Raw genomic sequence first — 15,829 nt, forward strand, 5'->3', positions numbered from 1 at the left:
CTGCTTATGCACACCTCCCCTACCCCCCAACCGTGCGGCATCCTCTCGCGATGACCCCCCCCCCCCCCCTCCCACTACCCCACCCATCGCTCCCTCCTCCGGTCGCTCCTCTCCTCCGCACGCTCAAAACGCTCTGTCATGGCGTCTTCCAACCATGTTACCCCCACCAAATGTGGCTGGTGGCCCATCTCGGCGATGGACGGGGACGGCAAAATGACAGACGGGGATGAGTGTGACGACCCTTGCACGGCTGAGCCCAAAGCGCTCAACAAAGACAGGCTGGTTTTGTACCACTGGACGCAATCTTTCGCCTCCCAGAAGGTAAGGTAGCAGAAAAATAGAGGCACCTTGGTGCTATGCTACCGTATGTGTGTCTGTTTTGTTTTTTTACGGCGTGTGGTCGTCCATATGCACGGAAAAATATGACTGCAGCTGTGCGCATCTTCCGTTCGACAGATTTTTTTTTGTTTATTTCTTTGGTTGCTATTTTTTCGGCGCTGCAGCAAGGCGCTCATTTCCTCGACGCGTGGTCAGTATTGAACGTGTAGAGACGCGCGCATCCTCCTCCTCCACCTTTCCATTCCGTGTGACTGACAAATGACAGGCTGAATAATTTATTCACATGACGCGCTAAAGCAGCCCCCCCTCCTCTGCAGCTGTACCCTCCTCACACATGTCCACAAATACACACATCACGAGAGCACAGGCCTTGATTTGCACTTATGTGTTGTGTGTTGCGGAGGACTGGCTCACGCGTGAGTGCCGAATGCAAACAGTTGCGTTTTGGCAAGTCTGCGTTGTAAAATTGCGTGCAATGCATATTGAAAATCGTTGTGGTGAGCAGTGACAAATGCTTGGCTACCACATTTTCAGATATCTGAAGATTACCTTGATTATTTATTATGTTATGTTCTTTAACGACTCTAGTTTTGCAGCACTGTACTTCCTCCATTTGAAAGCAGGTATAGGGGAAAATTTGAAATGTCATACCGAAGCCTTAATCACAAAGTGCATCCTTTTCCTATTTCTTGTCAAATGTGCCACGTTACAATGGCAGAAACATTTTGTTGGTGTTGTAAAATACATTTTGGCTAGAATCAAGTGTAGTGTTGTTAATAATCCCTGCAGTCTCCATCGCTACTAGTGTTCATTCAAACTTGAATTTATTTAACACTCTCAAGGCGCACCATTTAATCGATACATTAATCAGAGGTGCAAATTTAGTCTCAAGGCATTTTTCACAACCATGATTAATTCGGTTGCATGCCCTGCCCTACTCAAAATTCGGAATAACCTTCCTTAGATTTTTGGCTTTTTTTTTTGCACTCGAGTTGTGTTTATAGTAAGCACATTGAAAACTGTGCATGAATGATGCCTTGACTCACAATCCAGAAGCAATCGTGTTAAATAATACAATACAACCTCTGGTAAAAAGTTTTAAAAAGTAAGTACGTGGGTGTATGTGGACAAACAGGATATTGAATAGGCCAGGGGTCATCAAATGAATGATATATGATTAGATGTATATTACCTTTGGCACAATGGTGATCTAATTCCTTAGGAGTTATTTTGGTGGCTTTTTTTTTCTAACCTGGGAGTAAGACACTGTACTCACACACATCGGTAGTCTCGAGGTGGGTTCAATGACTGCTCACAATGAAGGACATCTAAAAAGTACACAGAAAAAGAAAATAACTCATCGAATGCACCAAACAGTCACATCTAATACACCAAGCAGAACAAATTTAGAATTTTTAACAATATTTGACTAAAATCCGAATTATGAGAAGTAATGGCATTATCACAAATCAGTACTCAGTATTGGCCAGTACTAATGTAAGTACTTGTACTCGTTTGTAAGCTTTATTCTGTGACTCCTGAGCATCTGAACCACTTGGCACGATGACGAGTGACTAACACAATTACATAACAAAGTGTCGTCGCAGCTTTGTTAGGAATCTCACAAAATCCTCATTCCGACCAATCAGTTCATTTGCAATTGAAACAAACAAAAATTTTAAAAAATAACAGATTTTTTTTTTCCAATGGCTAACAAGCGTGCCTCTTTACTTTTTGGGTTTTATGCTGTATCAATACACTTTGTTGACACTACTTTTGTCACTAAAGTGGTGACAAAATGCAGTGGTGCAATGTGATACAAGTTTTATTTGCTCCGTGACTTTCCTCATTGAAATGAATGGAAATGCAAGAGGTGGGTTAAAACCCCCAAATTTTTCCACTCCGTCTTTTGTCATTGGTCTGGGCATTCTCTAACTTGTGCAAAATGAAGATGATGACTTTTTTTTGTTGCCATTTTCCAAACATCCCAGATGCTTTTGAAAATGCAACTACCCCCCTTTTCTCGCTTTGATAAAATGGCAGCAGTTTCTTTTCAACCGCACAATGCTCGATGTTTGCAGGTCCGCCTAGTGATCAACGAGAAGGGTCTGGTGTGCGAGGAGCGAGATGTCAGCCTGCCGCTACAGGAACACAAGGAGCCGTGGTTCATGAGACTCAACCTGGGGGAGGAGGTGCCCGTCTTCCTCCACGGCGACAACATCATCAGTGACTACAACCAGATTATAGACTATTTGGAGACCAACTTTGTAAGAGGTAGGATTTCATGCGGATTTTGCAAGTCAAATTGATCAAAATAAGACATTTGCAAACAACTTTTTCTACTTTGGAAAACAATGCCCATCAATCCTACTTGTGTGATATGGCTTAGCTGTTGTTTTTCCCTAAATAATATCAAATAAACAAAAATAATTGTTTAATAAACAGTAATCAAGGATTTTCTTTTTTTCAAATATTTTTTAATGCAACTAGAATTGTATCTAATTAATCGATGGATTAATCGATAGAAAAATCAATTAAAAAAACATTCAATTATGGATACAGTTCATAAAAGCCTGTTCAGGGTGTAGCCTCCCGTTATCTCAAATTCTGTTGCTATAGGCTCACTTGAGACCCGAATGAGAACAAGCGGTAGAGAAAATGGATGGATAGATAACTGTATGTGTATACATTGTATGCATGCACACACGACTGTAAAGCTTGGGTGGCCCGTCTTATATTATTGTCCATTCAGCCATTATGCTGTTACGTAATCTTCCGGGAGCCTCAGACCAGAAAAGCTGGCCGTTAACCGCACAAGTCCCTTGTCTTCATTTAGTTTGCAGCCATGCATGAAAAGTCCCTTAGTCCACTACATAAACACTGACCAGAGATTATTTTAAGAGATTCATAAATATTTCTTTCCTCTAAATGTCATGTGACGTCAGATGTCTCAACGTTTTCTCGTCAAGGAAGACAATCTCAAGCACTTGTGTGAATTTTAATATCATCAGCAGCAGCTACTTTACATTTGTGTTCAGGTAATCGGATGGCTGCTTAATTATTTAAAAGGAAAAACGACTTCATCTTCCCTTTACTCGTTCAATTAATTGTGTTGCTTTTTCTGCGGTACCTGCATTGGCCACTGAGGGGCAGTAGTATACAGTCATACAAACACAAAACAGTCACCTCTACTCTTAGTGACTCAGATTACATCTGTTCATGCAGCAAGGCTTGGTTATATGACTGCACCAGTCTGAACCGGTCTGGAAACTATCCCAACTATTAAAGCTCCAAGTTGGAGGCAAATGATATCAACAGTCTTGGTTTGGAGTTTAAATAGTTGGCTTTTCCACACCTACGAAGCTTGGTGGAGTTCGAATCAAGGCTTGTTGCATAAATCGATGAAGAGGTGAAGAGTGTCCTAAGACAACCAAAAGAGTGAAGTTGCGATCGATTCAATGTCCTAAAAATGAAATGACCTAGATGAATGAGAACATTCACAAGCATCTGTCAGTCCCACTGGCAGAGCTAGAGGCAGGGCCATGGGGGGCACGGCCCCCCCCCCCCCCTTGGAATATTCCTGGCCGGGTGCCAGGCCAGATAATTGACTTTTGTGTTGTATTAATTTCTCACCTGCAGACTCGGTGGCTCAGCTGATTCCGGCGGCAGACTCACCAGTTCACGAGCGCGTGCACCAGTACCGGCAGTTGTTGGATGGCCTCCCCATGGACGCGTACACGCACGGCTGCATCCTCCATCCGGAGCTCACCACCGACTCTATGATCCCAAAGTACGCCACTGCTGAAATACGTCGTAAGTGAAGCCAACTTGCAGGGATGATATGTCCTTTTGAGGATGGAAACGTCCGGCTGAATTTCTGTTAGGTTTGCACTAAACGTCCATGTGAAATTAAGCTGGGGAATTTGGGGCAATTCAAATTACAACTCACTGTTCTGCTAAATGTACTTCTTGGAATTACTAGGAGCCATGCGCTTGACACAGTCCACAGCATCTAATTTTCAAAATAAATCAGATAATTTTTGTTTAGTTTCGCCATGTAAAGCAAATGGCCCACAGACCGGTACTGGAGCCTTGCGCATCATTAGGCTTAACGGGATCAATCCACTCCAGTATTTGTATATCGTGTGTTTACGACTGTAGGGCATTTGGTCAACGCAGCAACGGAACTAATGAAGTTAGACCACGAGGAGCCCCAACTTACGGAACCCTATCTGTCCAAGCAGAAGAAGCTCATGGTCAGTTCAGTGCATGAAAGCATGTACATTTTTGTCAATAAAATGCCTGCCTCTAAGGATTCATGAACCCGTTGTTGTGTTGACTTAGACCTCTAGATGGCACTCTCTGTTCACCAAAGAGCTGAAAGCCCACCACTTGCCATTTCTTAAAACCCTCACTTTAAACCAACATTGCCATCTAGAGGAGCCAAAGAATACAAGAACTGGTTCATGAAGCTTCATTTTCCCCATCACTACCTGCTTGTTTCATTTTTGACACAATACCTTCAAATTGACTTTGTTTTTTGTTACATTACAATTGTAATTCATTTAACCGACATTTTGTGTCTCTTAACCAAGCTCATGCTTAGCCTGTCACTTTTTTTAATGTACTTGTTCATTCGCCATGACGTCACACGTTCCTCCAGGTGGAAAAAGCCGTGCTTCGACTGCGCCACAAGTAAACAAACGCTTCTGTGTCATTTCACCAAGGCACAGCGTGAGAGTAAGCAGGCCCAATAGCTTAAATGATTGAAGTTTTCTTCTGCACCGCTGTAGTTTGAATGCGTGAAATGTTAGTAAAAAAAGATGTTTCAAAGAGCTATATTGATTAAAATAGAAAATGAATCTGATTGAATGGATTTCAACAGGTAGGTTGATTCAATAATGACAAGGAAATTCTTATACTAAGCGTGATCATTGAGGGACTGGCTAATTACTCGACTTTATTGTTCCTCTGATTAATGCGTGGATGTTTTTTTTAACTTTCTATATGACAATCGACAGGCGAAGATTTTGGACCATGACAATGTCAACTACCTGAAGAAAATCCTGGGAGAGTTAGCCATGGTTTTAGATCAAGTGGAAGCCGAACTGGAGAAAAGGAAACTGGAGTACCAAGGTAGGCAGGCACGACGCCTCTCCGTCCCGGTGACAAACGTCGGCAACAGCGCAGCACTGTCGTTTCCCCTCGCAGGTCAAAAGTGTGAGTTGTGGCTATGCGGACCTGACTTTACACTAGCCGATATCTGCCTGGGAGCCTTGCTGCACAGGCTCAAGTTCTTGGGACTTTCTAAGAAGTACTGGGAGGACGGCAGTCGACCCAACCTGCAGTCCTTTTTTCTGCGCGTGCAAAAACGCTACGCTTTCCGAAAGGTCCTGGGCGACATCCACACGACGCTCCTGTCGGCCGTCCTGCCCAACGCCTTCCGAATGGTCAAAAAGAAGCCGCCCTCCTTCTTCGGGGCCTCCTTTCTAATGGGATCCCTCGGCGGGATGGGCTACTTTGCCTATTGGTTTTTAAAAAAGAAATACATGTAGTGAATGTTCTCTCGGTGTGTTCAATGTCTGTGTATACGTGTGACATTTTCCGTAACATTTGACAACGGCAGGAAAACCGTACTGAATATAGAAAACAATATTTACCGGGGCGAGTAAAGAGACAGTGTATGAAAACATTCCATAATAAGACATTTCTTGACTGCACATTTTCGGGCACTCGCGGCCTTCGTCGAGCTCATTTGCTCTTGTGTTTGACCTCTGTTGAAGTCATGCAAACGGTTCTCTTAATACTACACTCCAATCAAACTGGTCTCACGCACGCGCGCACGCGCGCACGCGCGCACGCGCGCACGCGCGCACGCGCGCACGCGCGCACGCGCGCACACACGCACACACGCACACACGCACACACGCACACACGCACACACGCACACACGCACACACGCACACACGCACACACGCACACACGCACACACACACACGCACACACCACACACGCACACACACACACACACACGCACACACACACACGCACACACACACACACACACACACACACACACACACACACACACACACACACACACACACACACACACACACACACACACACACACACACACACACACACACACACACACACACACACACACACACACACACACACACACACACACACACAAGGGTTAAGTGACCTTGGCATGCCGCGATCCATCGTCATTACTCATAGCTGCTAAAAGCATTAAGCCGCAGGAAAACTGTATCACTTTCGAATCTGGGCCCGTGTCCAAAACAAAAACTTATGACAGAAATGTATTTATAAAACATCTTAAGCCTTGAATGTTCTTAGAAACTAAAAAGTGCGAGGGAGGAAAGGAGAACTTTTCCAAAGGTTACAGTACAAGTTGTTTTCAGTGTTTCACAAAAGGAAAATTGATTTTAAAACTTTTTAAATTGCTATAAGAATTAAATGTCATAGATAACTAAATTGAAGAGCACATTTTTCCATGAAACAAATATCACTATGCCAAAAAATGACACAATTTTATCTAAAGTTATTATATTCCGAGTTAATGCTCTATCATTGATTTTCATCACATAAACATTTTTCCTAAAACGTTTCGGTCTTTATTCTCGAAAAACTGACTTTACCCAAGAAAAAAAAACGTATTTTCGAAAGAGCAGCAAATGAACAATGGTCAACTAAATTATCTTAAACTGTTTTAAGACTTTTTCATCTTTTGAATATGCGTTATTCCAAGAAAAAACTTTGTTCATGTAAGAGTCCAACTCTTAAAATAATTTATTATTATACAATACAATTTTTTCCCTCAAATAAAACATGAATTTATTCTTATAAGACTTCCACTTAATTTTCATATTTATTTTAAACTCAAATCTGAAAGAACTCGTCATCGTTATGGATGCGGGCCCTCGTACTTACTCTAAAGATAAAAAGTGGCGTGTAACTATATACAAGAACATGACTAAGCGCCGTTTCCTAACATACCAGCTGTACATGGGCAACACATGCACACACACTCACGTCCTCTTGGTTGATGTGAGCACTAGAGATGAAATCACACCGTACACTCTCTGCAGCCACCAAGCTTGGGGGTTTGCGTTTCCTCGCTAATTTTGTGCTGCGTGGAGGGGGAAAAACACAAAAGGGCACGTCCTCTTCCACGCGTGTGTAAATGTCTGATGATCCCCAGCAATAATGAGCAGGAAAAATGAATGAATTCCGTCCGCTGCTGCTTGTTTGTCTTTGGGTTTTTATTTGCAGTCGTAATGTCAATATCGCGGCAATGATGAAGAGTTTGGTGACTAATTTCTGACCTTGATTGAGTCATACATTGAGTATGTATGCCACCTCTGAAAATGACTCAAGGCGCACCATCACACAGAAATTGGCACAAAAAATACATAGTGTTGCTTTGAGACACTACATTGACTTTTTGGAGATAAAAACATTTTGGCTGATATGTTGTTTTGACTTACAGATAGGCCGGCAACTAACGATTGTTTTAATAATTAAATGATGAATTGGATTTAATAATTTTATCACCCATCCCTTCAAAAACAGGACATTATTTTAAATTGACTATAGACATTTATTGTTGACAGGCAGAAATTCCGAAGATTGACACTTTTTAAATGAAACAAGGTCTGTTTTTGGGACGGCAGTTATTTCTTAAATTATTATTTTCTTGTATCTGATCCATCAATTAATCTAAAAAAAAGTAATCAAACAGATTAATTATTAAAATAATTAGTTGCTGCCCTATTTTTCTATAAAGAACAATATTAAATTTCTGTTTTAAGAATTACTTTTGGAACGGATTAGTATCATTTCTATTCGTTCCATTGAGAAAAGACAATTTGAAATGCGTACCTCGAGTTATGAAGTCAATTACGCCAGTGTCTCAAAGCACCAAAATAATAATGATCCCATCTCAATTCACGTACTAACTTATTTGGTGTAAAAGTCTGAACACTGCTGCATTCTTCTGGCAACGAGTGGACAAACCGGTTACTTAAATGGAAGGATTTCATTGCTGTCCCTGTCACTGGTATGTTGATGCAAGACTAATCACATGACCTCTGCCACACTTACAGCTCAGACATTTGCATCGACACATTGTTCAACTTGTGTATGGTGGAGCGTTGCTCCTGCACAAGGAGCAGCAAAATTATGGCACAATGTGGCAAGGTAGTTTTGGCTTGACAGTGTGACTTTAGTTTTGGAATCATAGCTGCGATCAGAATAATTGCGGTGCGTTTAAAACTTTTGATTCTGAATCCAAGCATAGAAAAAATCATCACATCAAGATCTGTTAAGATTTTGCTTTCCTGCGAATGACTGAGCAAATATGTAGTTGTATTTGAGTTTCACTTCTATGCTCATTAGTGGACTTGGATTTGATATCGTTCAGGTTTCGATTTGGAATCGAACGTGCAGCATTTGAAAAGTGTATGCGAGAATGGAAATAAAAGCAACTGTTAGGATATTGAGTCACTTTTTAAAAGGCACCGCAACTATTATTCTGAACACAATATCGATATTTGCAACACTCCACTGACAAAGCGCGCGTACATTCATTTTATTTCCTGGTTTGGTTTTAATTCCGCCTCTTGACAAGGCCAGGAACCTCGTGCGTCACGCACACACAATCGAGAGATTATACTTGTGATTGTGGCTGTTCAATCTCACAATAATATATGTTTATTTTCTACCTTTTATTTTTTTATATTTATATATATGCATTTATTTATGGTGCTTTTTATGATGTTTGTTCATAAGCCTTAATTTATTCTGTTGCCATCAATGAAAAATAAATACTTTAAAAAAGTACTGAAAAAGTGTTTTCACTTTGGTAGTCTTCATGAGTGTTTGGTAGATTCTTCATTGTGATGAAATGCTAAGAGTGCTGTCACATTAACGATCAAATTTGACTTTTTAATTCACTTCAGCATTGATCAACCTATTAGTAACATTGTTGGGGCTTGAGTCATGTCATTGAGCAATCAGCTTCATGTACTAGTATAACAAATAGTATTCAGTGGCAAATGGACCTTTTTTGTTCTTTTCAACGTTATATATATATGTATTTATTATTTCTAGCGTTAAGGTTTTGGGTGTAATTTAATATCTGTTTAGCATCATCTTTAAATGTGATCTTATTAAAAATGGTAAAGGCATGCAGCACGACCACCATGATTAAAATGGAATAAAATTGCCAAAGATTGAACAATATCAATTCATTTAAACCTTTAATACAAGTTTTTGGCAGGTGTGTAACAAGAACATCTTTTCTTGACAGTTTGATGAAGCTCAAAGTATGTAATACAAATGAAAGTACTACTTGACTTGTACTAGTAATTGGATATATATATTTGTTGCTCTTTCTAAGAAAAAAACCCAAGATGGTCCCAAAGCCGAAAACACAGACCGTGGACAAGCGCAAGCGTCGTCTTTTCACCCAGCTTGACATAAATTTCACCATGCAAAGCAGCACAACACAAATTATTTCTCAAACTGATACAGAAAACTCCCAATATTAATATTTGATGTTCATCTGCGATAATACCCGAGGCCAGCCAGTCAAAAATGAAAGAAAAAGGCAACAAAGACAATGCGTTGGGATGCAAGTCTTGAGTGAGACAGTGGACCAGCCTACAGCCACACAACAAACCCTTTGCAACAGAACGTTCCTGGCCTTTAGCATCATCTTTTGGCATGTTGGTGCAAATGTTAGTGACACATCAGCAGCCAAGCTCAGCACATCATTTGCATTTTTAATCAAATTATTTGTAAGGGCAATGTTGTAAAATGACTTAGAAGTGGTTTCGTATCACAATAGACATGCAACAGTTAATATATAAAAAATGATCAAATTAATCAACAACCATTGTGACAATCGATTAATTGTGTAGAGTCTAGAGACTTTATTCAACGTAAATTTGTCTAAATACTCATGATTTCAGCCTCTCAAGAGTAAATATTTCCCAATTTCATAAGTGCTTCACAAAAGCATCTTTTGTGTTAACGTCTGCAATCAACAGATTTCCCTTTCAGAAACACTCAGCCACATTTTTGTTCATTTCTGGTCATGTTAGCTCAAACCAGAAAATAATCTAAATCAATTTGTGCATCTCCTGCATTGTCACATTGAAACATAGTATAGGGATGGAATCCCCCCCTCCAAATATATGATTCACTGTTTAATTGATTACGAAGCAATCTTTAGCGTTTAGTTTTCCATAGATTAGGTCTAACAAAATTTTTCTGTACTCAAACAGGGCTTTGGCACCATCGTGTGGCAGGCAGCTTGTTGCCAAGGAACTAAGTTTATGTGACATCAGGAGCTGAGTTTGACAGTCAGGTTACATCTGCACAAAATCAAATCAGTAAGCCATTTATTTGTATGACAACATTGTAAGACCACTATTGGAGTGTTTTGAGATCAGAGTTAGTGGTCAATTTACAGTTCAAACTATCAAAATAGGCAGTATTTTTTATTTAAAAAATATCTGGAGGGTCAATTACATTACAATTTTCAGTAATGGGGATTATTGTAGTGTCATATACAATTACAATCAAAAGCTAAATAATACTGCTTCAACAGGATTACCACACGTATGTCTTTAATAAAAACTACAGTGCTTTGCTCTTACATCACACCAACGTTGTTCTGTACGCAACGACCTCTGAATAACTTAAATAAGAGTGTAGTGTATCGATACAAGAGCGCGGGCACAGCTAGGCGTGTTGTTTCTGTCCTTTGAGGTGGGACTGTGGCGGGAGACCCGGTGACAGCGCTTTAAGGTACCAAAAGCGATATGTCAAGAACCACGCCAGCAGCCCGCTCGCAGTGCCCAGCACCTTGTGAGACACGTCGTGGAAGTAAACCGAGGTGCAGAGGAACATCCACATCCAGATGATGACTATGAGGTTAAGCGCCACGTACAGAAGGTTAAGGACACCCCTCGGTAGCGCAGACATACTCGCTGTCTTCAGAGAGGACATGGGCGCCGTTTCCTCCACGATTAAGAGGGCGGAGTACGTCAAGATGAAGGAATGCCCCGAGATGTCAAAGCCGTGCCAGTGGAGCCCGGCGCGCCGGCATTCGGCTTTGGACGAAAATTGGCTGTTCTTCACGTCCATGGAGTCGGTTTGATAACAAGAGCCAGTCACGTCCTCGATGTAGAAAAAGGTCTCGGTGCACACGTACCACACGGCCGTGGCCACCACCAGAGAGAGGAGCCGTCTGCCCAGGTAGACAGCGTTCCGGCTAAAGGCCGTGTTGGAGAGGAGGATGAAGGGAGTGAGCAGCAGCAGCGTCCATCCCCACGATACTTTGACAAAATATCTGTAGGATGAATAAGAGGATGCTTGTACTCGTTCAGCCTTCCTATATGGGAGGTGAAAGCTTTGCACGCATTTTCTTATGCAAATATAACTGCTAATCTCAAAAGTCACAAACAGCAAGGTTTGAGGCCAGAAATCAAATGGCAGGTTTTGTTATACAACAATAATTCAGCGATGCTAATCTACCATTAATGTTACCTAGAACCAGTAATACTTAACAGGAAAATGTTTTCAAGAGGGAAGGTTAAAACAAAACAACTGAAATAATGTGGCTGTAACTTTGGACAACCTCGTAAAACTGCAGACGTAGCTGTGATCGGAATAATTAAATTCATTTTGATGGGAATCAGCACACACCTGCCACAATTTTAAAGTATATCTGCAAGTGTAAATCCCAAATATTGCTTCGCCAGGGCTGAAGTATCACTGAGTGTTTTGCTGTGTCCACTAATGAGAGGAGTCAAATGCAGAGGTCAAATTTTATGTACAGGTGTGTACGTGACTAGTAAAGATGATTATTCTTCTTCCCTCCACCTTAGCTGGTTCCAGCTAAAGAAGAACAGCCCCAAATCAAGCTGCATAATGCAGAAAGGTGATTCACTTCCACAAAATGTCCTTTCCGTTCATGCCTGATGACCTCTCGCAGGTAAATTTAACGTTTCGTTGGAGCACACCAACGAAGGTACTAAGTGACCCCCAACTTTTGAAAAGTAGTGTATGTATATAAAATAGATATATCTAAATATACACAAATTATAGAAACAATACACGCAATACAAGTCAATACTCATCCAGTTAAAAGTTGAATGATTTCTAGCAGGGACTGCCCTGACCTCAGCAGGCTAAACAACAAATTAGCCATCTTTAGCTCTACTCACACGTTCAGGAAATTTCTTCTGCTGCTGAAATACGTCTCCGGCACGAGCTGGAGCTCTTTGAGAATGGATCCCACGACTGCAATTAGCAAAAACATCCACGGGAATTTGTGTCTGACGGCTGGTATCCTCCACAGAGTCACCAAGTTACACACAACGACGTCCACCGCCGCCATGTTGACAACTTCGCCCGGGATGGACTTATTCGTCGTTTGCTTGACGTGATAACGCTTACATGGCGCATTACTGCCGTCTGGTGGTGACGAATTGAATGGCACGCGTTCACAGGCACAGGACACTCGACGCCTGAATGCTCGCGGTTCGGCACCCACGGATTCGCTTTTTTTTTTTTTTTTTTTTTTTTATGTTTTGTTTTCTTTTGTTTTTTCTTTTGTTGTAAGGTGCCCCCCCCAATTCTCTTCCCATGTCACTGGATTTTTTATTTATTTATTTATTTGGCTTATTTACTGTACTCTATACTTGTGCACTTCCTAACCAGACGTATGACAAAAATGCCAATTTTAAGATGGACATTATGCACACATATTTGTTTTTTGTTTTTTTTTTGAACCAATGAGCACAGGCGTATAAACATTTATTTTAATCTTCAAATGCATATAGAAAAGATCCACTGCTCAACTACAAAATTAACCACATATGGTACAGTGAATCCCAAACCCCCACCCAGGTTTAAATGGCTAACTTGCTTAATAGAAATTCCATTCAAAGTTGCCACTAAACTAAACATTTAATGCAAGAACTAATTTTGTGCATATTTTCACCCAAATCTATTTACTCAAATATTTCTACATTTCAAACAAGATTAAGGGTTTAACACCTGGGACGTCCACCCAGTATGTTTTAACATAGCAATAACATTTTCAATCCAAATAGATGTAGGATTTACTATTACGTTTGAAAGTTAGGGTTGTATGTAGGAAGCTGTTATCTCGAGGTATGATGGCCTTTTTTGGTTGCCAGAATAAAAAAAAACGGAACTGAGATGACTTGCAAACGGAAGTTGTATTGTGGATAACAGGCCGCAGTGAGTTTGATGAAAATGTTTCATGAAATGTCTGCTTTTTTTCGTTGTCTCATTTAAACTGCATGCCATCTTCCATGTGGCACAGTCGTACAACTGAGTAAGCTGCACTTTTCTTTCCAATATGGAGGCATTTTTGACAGCTGATATTAAACGTGTCAATAAGAATGCGCTGACCAACGCAAACCAACGTAGCATGGGATTTATTTACAATAAAAACAACAAACATTTGCTTCATGAACTATACTTGTTTGTGGTAAGGCAACTGAAATAATCCAGATAATATACAGATCCTCCCTTTTACACAATAGCCAGAAAATTATTTAGAATCAATATCCAAAAGCTCTCAAAAATACAATTTTAAATGCACAGAGCTGAACAATAATGCACTGTTGATTTGGTCAAGCCTTTTTAAATTTTGCACCCCCCATTTTATATTTTATTTGCACAATCAGCAGTTGAATTTGGAGCATTTTTTCCAACTTCAAAGCCAATAAAAATTCCTTGTTTTAAATTTCTTGTACTGAGTAAGGAGTTGACCCCTGAAGTGTTTCACAGTTCAAAACATTCAAATTCATGCCAAGGAAAAAGAACATCGCCCTCTAGATGGACGTCACTCCAGAATCAACTTAATCAATAAATAAAACATTCAAAGAAAACCAAACTGGAAAATTAAATAAAAAGTGGTCAAGAAACACAAAGCATTAAAACAAGTCAATGGTGCATGCTTCCAAATTCCAAACAGCATATATTGGCTGTACTGCACCGACTCGTTGGAATCCTGTACTGCCTTTCATCATTGTCTGCGGGAGGTTTGATCCCATTAAAAGAAATACAGTGGTGCCTTAAAATACAAGTTTAATTACTTCCGTGACCACTCCATCATTATCTCTCCCCGTTGAAATGAATGAAAAATAGCACTCTATAATATCATAAAACAAAAGAGCAGTAGCGTAATTACAAGGAGTATAAATAGGTAAACAGTTCAGCGCATCATAACTTAATGCTTCAATTCAATACGCTCTACTGCTCTCGCTGAAGTGCCCGCCTTGGCCGCCAGGGGGCAGTACAATACAGACAAACGAAGAGTCAAAGCTAACGCTCGGTGTGATTTAATAAGCTGCTTTAATATTACAGTGGGCCTCAACTATTTGCCAAAGGAAAAGAAAAATCACCCAAATGACAACTGCATCTTGAAATAAGTAGGGTAACTTGTCTCAAGGCACCACTGTATAGCTATAATGCTGGAAAACCAGTTTGGGTATTTGTCTACAGATGTCAATAACTGCTTTTATTGATAATATCCTCTTATTTTATTTATTCTAGGATGTCCAGTAACATAAGGCAAAGAGACTGCAGACAAAAACTAGCCTTTCAGCTAACGAGTGACTTCACATTTATTACAGTGTTAATTGCCGTACACTGTCCCTTTTAAAAATGAAAGAATATGAATTTGAATTAAACCAGATTAAAACCCGCACGGTCATTTTGACACAGATTTTCACAGCCCCCTTCTTACCCTGTGGAGTTGGAACATTCAAGAACACAAAGTCAAACGTGTTACGCATCAAGACAGAACAGGTTGCGGGAACCATGAGTGCACATTCACACCTCAGTGACAAAGAAACGAGTGCCACAAAATCACACTTTGCCAAAGTTTGGCCCTCCTGGCGCATCTCCTGCCATATGTGAATGTGGCATGCTGCAACCTTCACCGAGCAACGGTCGGGTGAGGAACCGTGTCCGATGCTCGTTGCTTTTCTCCCGTGTTCGGCACATCGGTCATAGCCAACGCCTGCACTGGCTCATCTCCCGGAGGGGCTGTGATTGATGGGAATGCTTTGGAACAGGAGAAAAACACAATCGTGAGCCAAACGTTGCACAGAAAAATAAAACAACAGTCTAATGGAATGATGATCCAACCTGGAGATGGAAATCCGCAATGCGTGCAGGTGGGACGAGCTAACAGTTCTGCACAAAAAGTAATTAAAGCACAATGAGAGCAAGACTCGACAGACAGCGGTGCCTTGAGATACAAGTGACTTTTTCTGATTTGCTTTTGCTGTTGCTTGCGAGCACAAACCTGAGATACGAGCGCTGTACGATGGCAGTGAACTCAACTCAACTAAACAAAAAACAAAGAGAATTACATGTTGCATATATCAAACAACCATACAGATTTAAG

General features: G+C 40.8%; 3 protein-coding genes across 7 annotated transcripts in view; 1 reads left to right on the plus strand and 2 right to left on the minus strand.

Annotated features, from left to right (window-relative positions):
• Positions 1-82: 82 nt before the first annotated feature.
• gdap1l1 (ganglioside induced differentiation associated protein 1-like 1) lies at positions 83-5,903 on the plus strand. The gene is made up of 6 exons (XM_037280034.1): positions 83-321; positions 2,421-2,613; positions 3,979-4,152; positions 4,501-4,595; positions 5,361-5,475; positions 5,551-5,903. Exons 1-6 carry the CDS (start codon positions 139-141, stop codon positions 5,892-5,894), a joined length of 1,104 nt encoding a protein of 367 aa, XP_037135929.1. The 5' UTR covers positions 83-138; the 3' UTR covers positions 5,895-5,903.
• A 3,709-nt stretch (positions 5,904-9,612) lies between these two features.
• Positions 9,613-12,819, minus strand: fitm2 (fat storage inducing transmembrane protein 2). Its single transcript, XM_037280048.1, has 2 exons — positions 12,606-12,819; positions 9,613-11,728 (listed from the first exon to the last, which is right to left on the minus strand). The coding sequence occupies exons 1-2, from the start codon at positions 12,776-12,778 to the stop codon at positions 11,119-11,121; spliced, it is 783 nt and encodes a 260-aa protein (XP_037135943.1). The 5' UTR covers positions 12,779-12,819; the 3' UTR covers positions 9,613-11,118.
• Positions 12,820-15,406: 2,587 nt separating this feature from the next.
• Positions 15,407-15,829, minus strand: part of LOC119119562 (RAP1 GTPase activating protein) — a 28,862-nt gene continuing 28,439 nt past the window's right edge. For all 5 annotated transcript variants that reach the window (XM_037245959.1, XM_037245958.1, XM_037245961.1 and 2 more), the window contains 3 exons: positions 15,728-15,769; positions 15,568-15,615; positions 15,407-15,483 (listed from right to left, as the gene is read on the minus strand). In XM_037245959.1, coding sequence (XP_037101854.1) covers positions 15,761-15,769 — 9 coding nt within the window. In that variant the 3' untranslated portion in view covers positions 15,407-15,483; positions 15,568-15,615; positions 15,728-15,760. The remainder of the gene's footprint in view (positions 15,484-15,567; positions 15,616-15,727; positions 15,770-15,829) is intronic.

Source organism: Syngnathus acus, chromosome 2 (assembly GCF_901709675.1).
Source record: "Syngnathus acus chromosome 2, fSynAcu1.2, whole genome shotgun sequence".
NCBI lineage: Eukaryota > Metazoa > Chordata > Actinopteri > Syngnathiformes > Syngnathidae > Syngnathus > Syngnathus acus.

Coding starts and splice junctions, on each gene's coding strand:
- gdap1l1 (XM_037280034.1), top strand. CDS start 139: ATGGCGTCTTCCAACCATGTTACCCCCACCAAATGTGGCTGGTGGCCC. Junction 2,614..3,978: donor GGAGACCAACTTTGTAAGAG/GTAGGATTTCAT, acceptor TCTCACCTGCAG/ACTCGGTGGCTCAGCTGATT. Junction 5,476..5,550: donor AAGGAAACTGGAGTACCAAG/GTAGGCAGGCAC, acceptor TTCCCCTCGCAG/GTCAAAAGTGTGAGTTGTGG.
- fitm2 (XM_037280048.1), bottom strand. CDS start 12,778: ATGGCGGCGGTGGACGTCGTTGTGTGTAACTTGGTGACTCTGTGGAGG. Junction 11,729..12,605: donor AGAAGAAATTTCCTGAACGT/GTGAGTAGAGCT, acceptor TTCATCCTACAG/ATATTTTGTCAAAGTATCGT.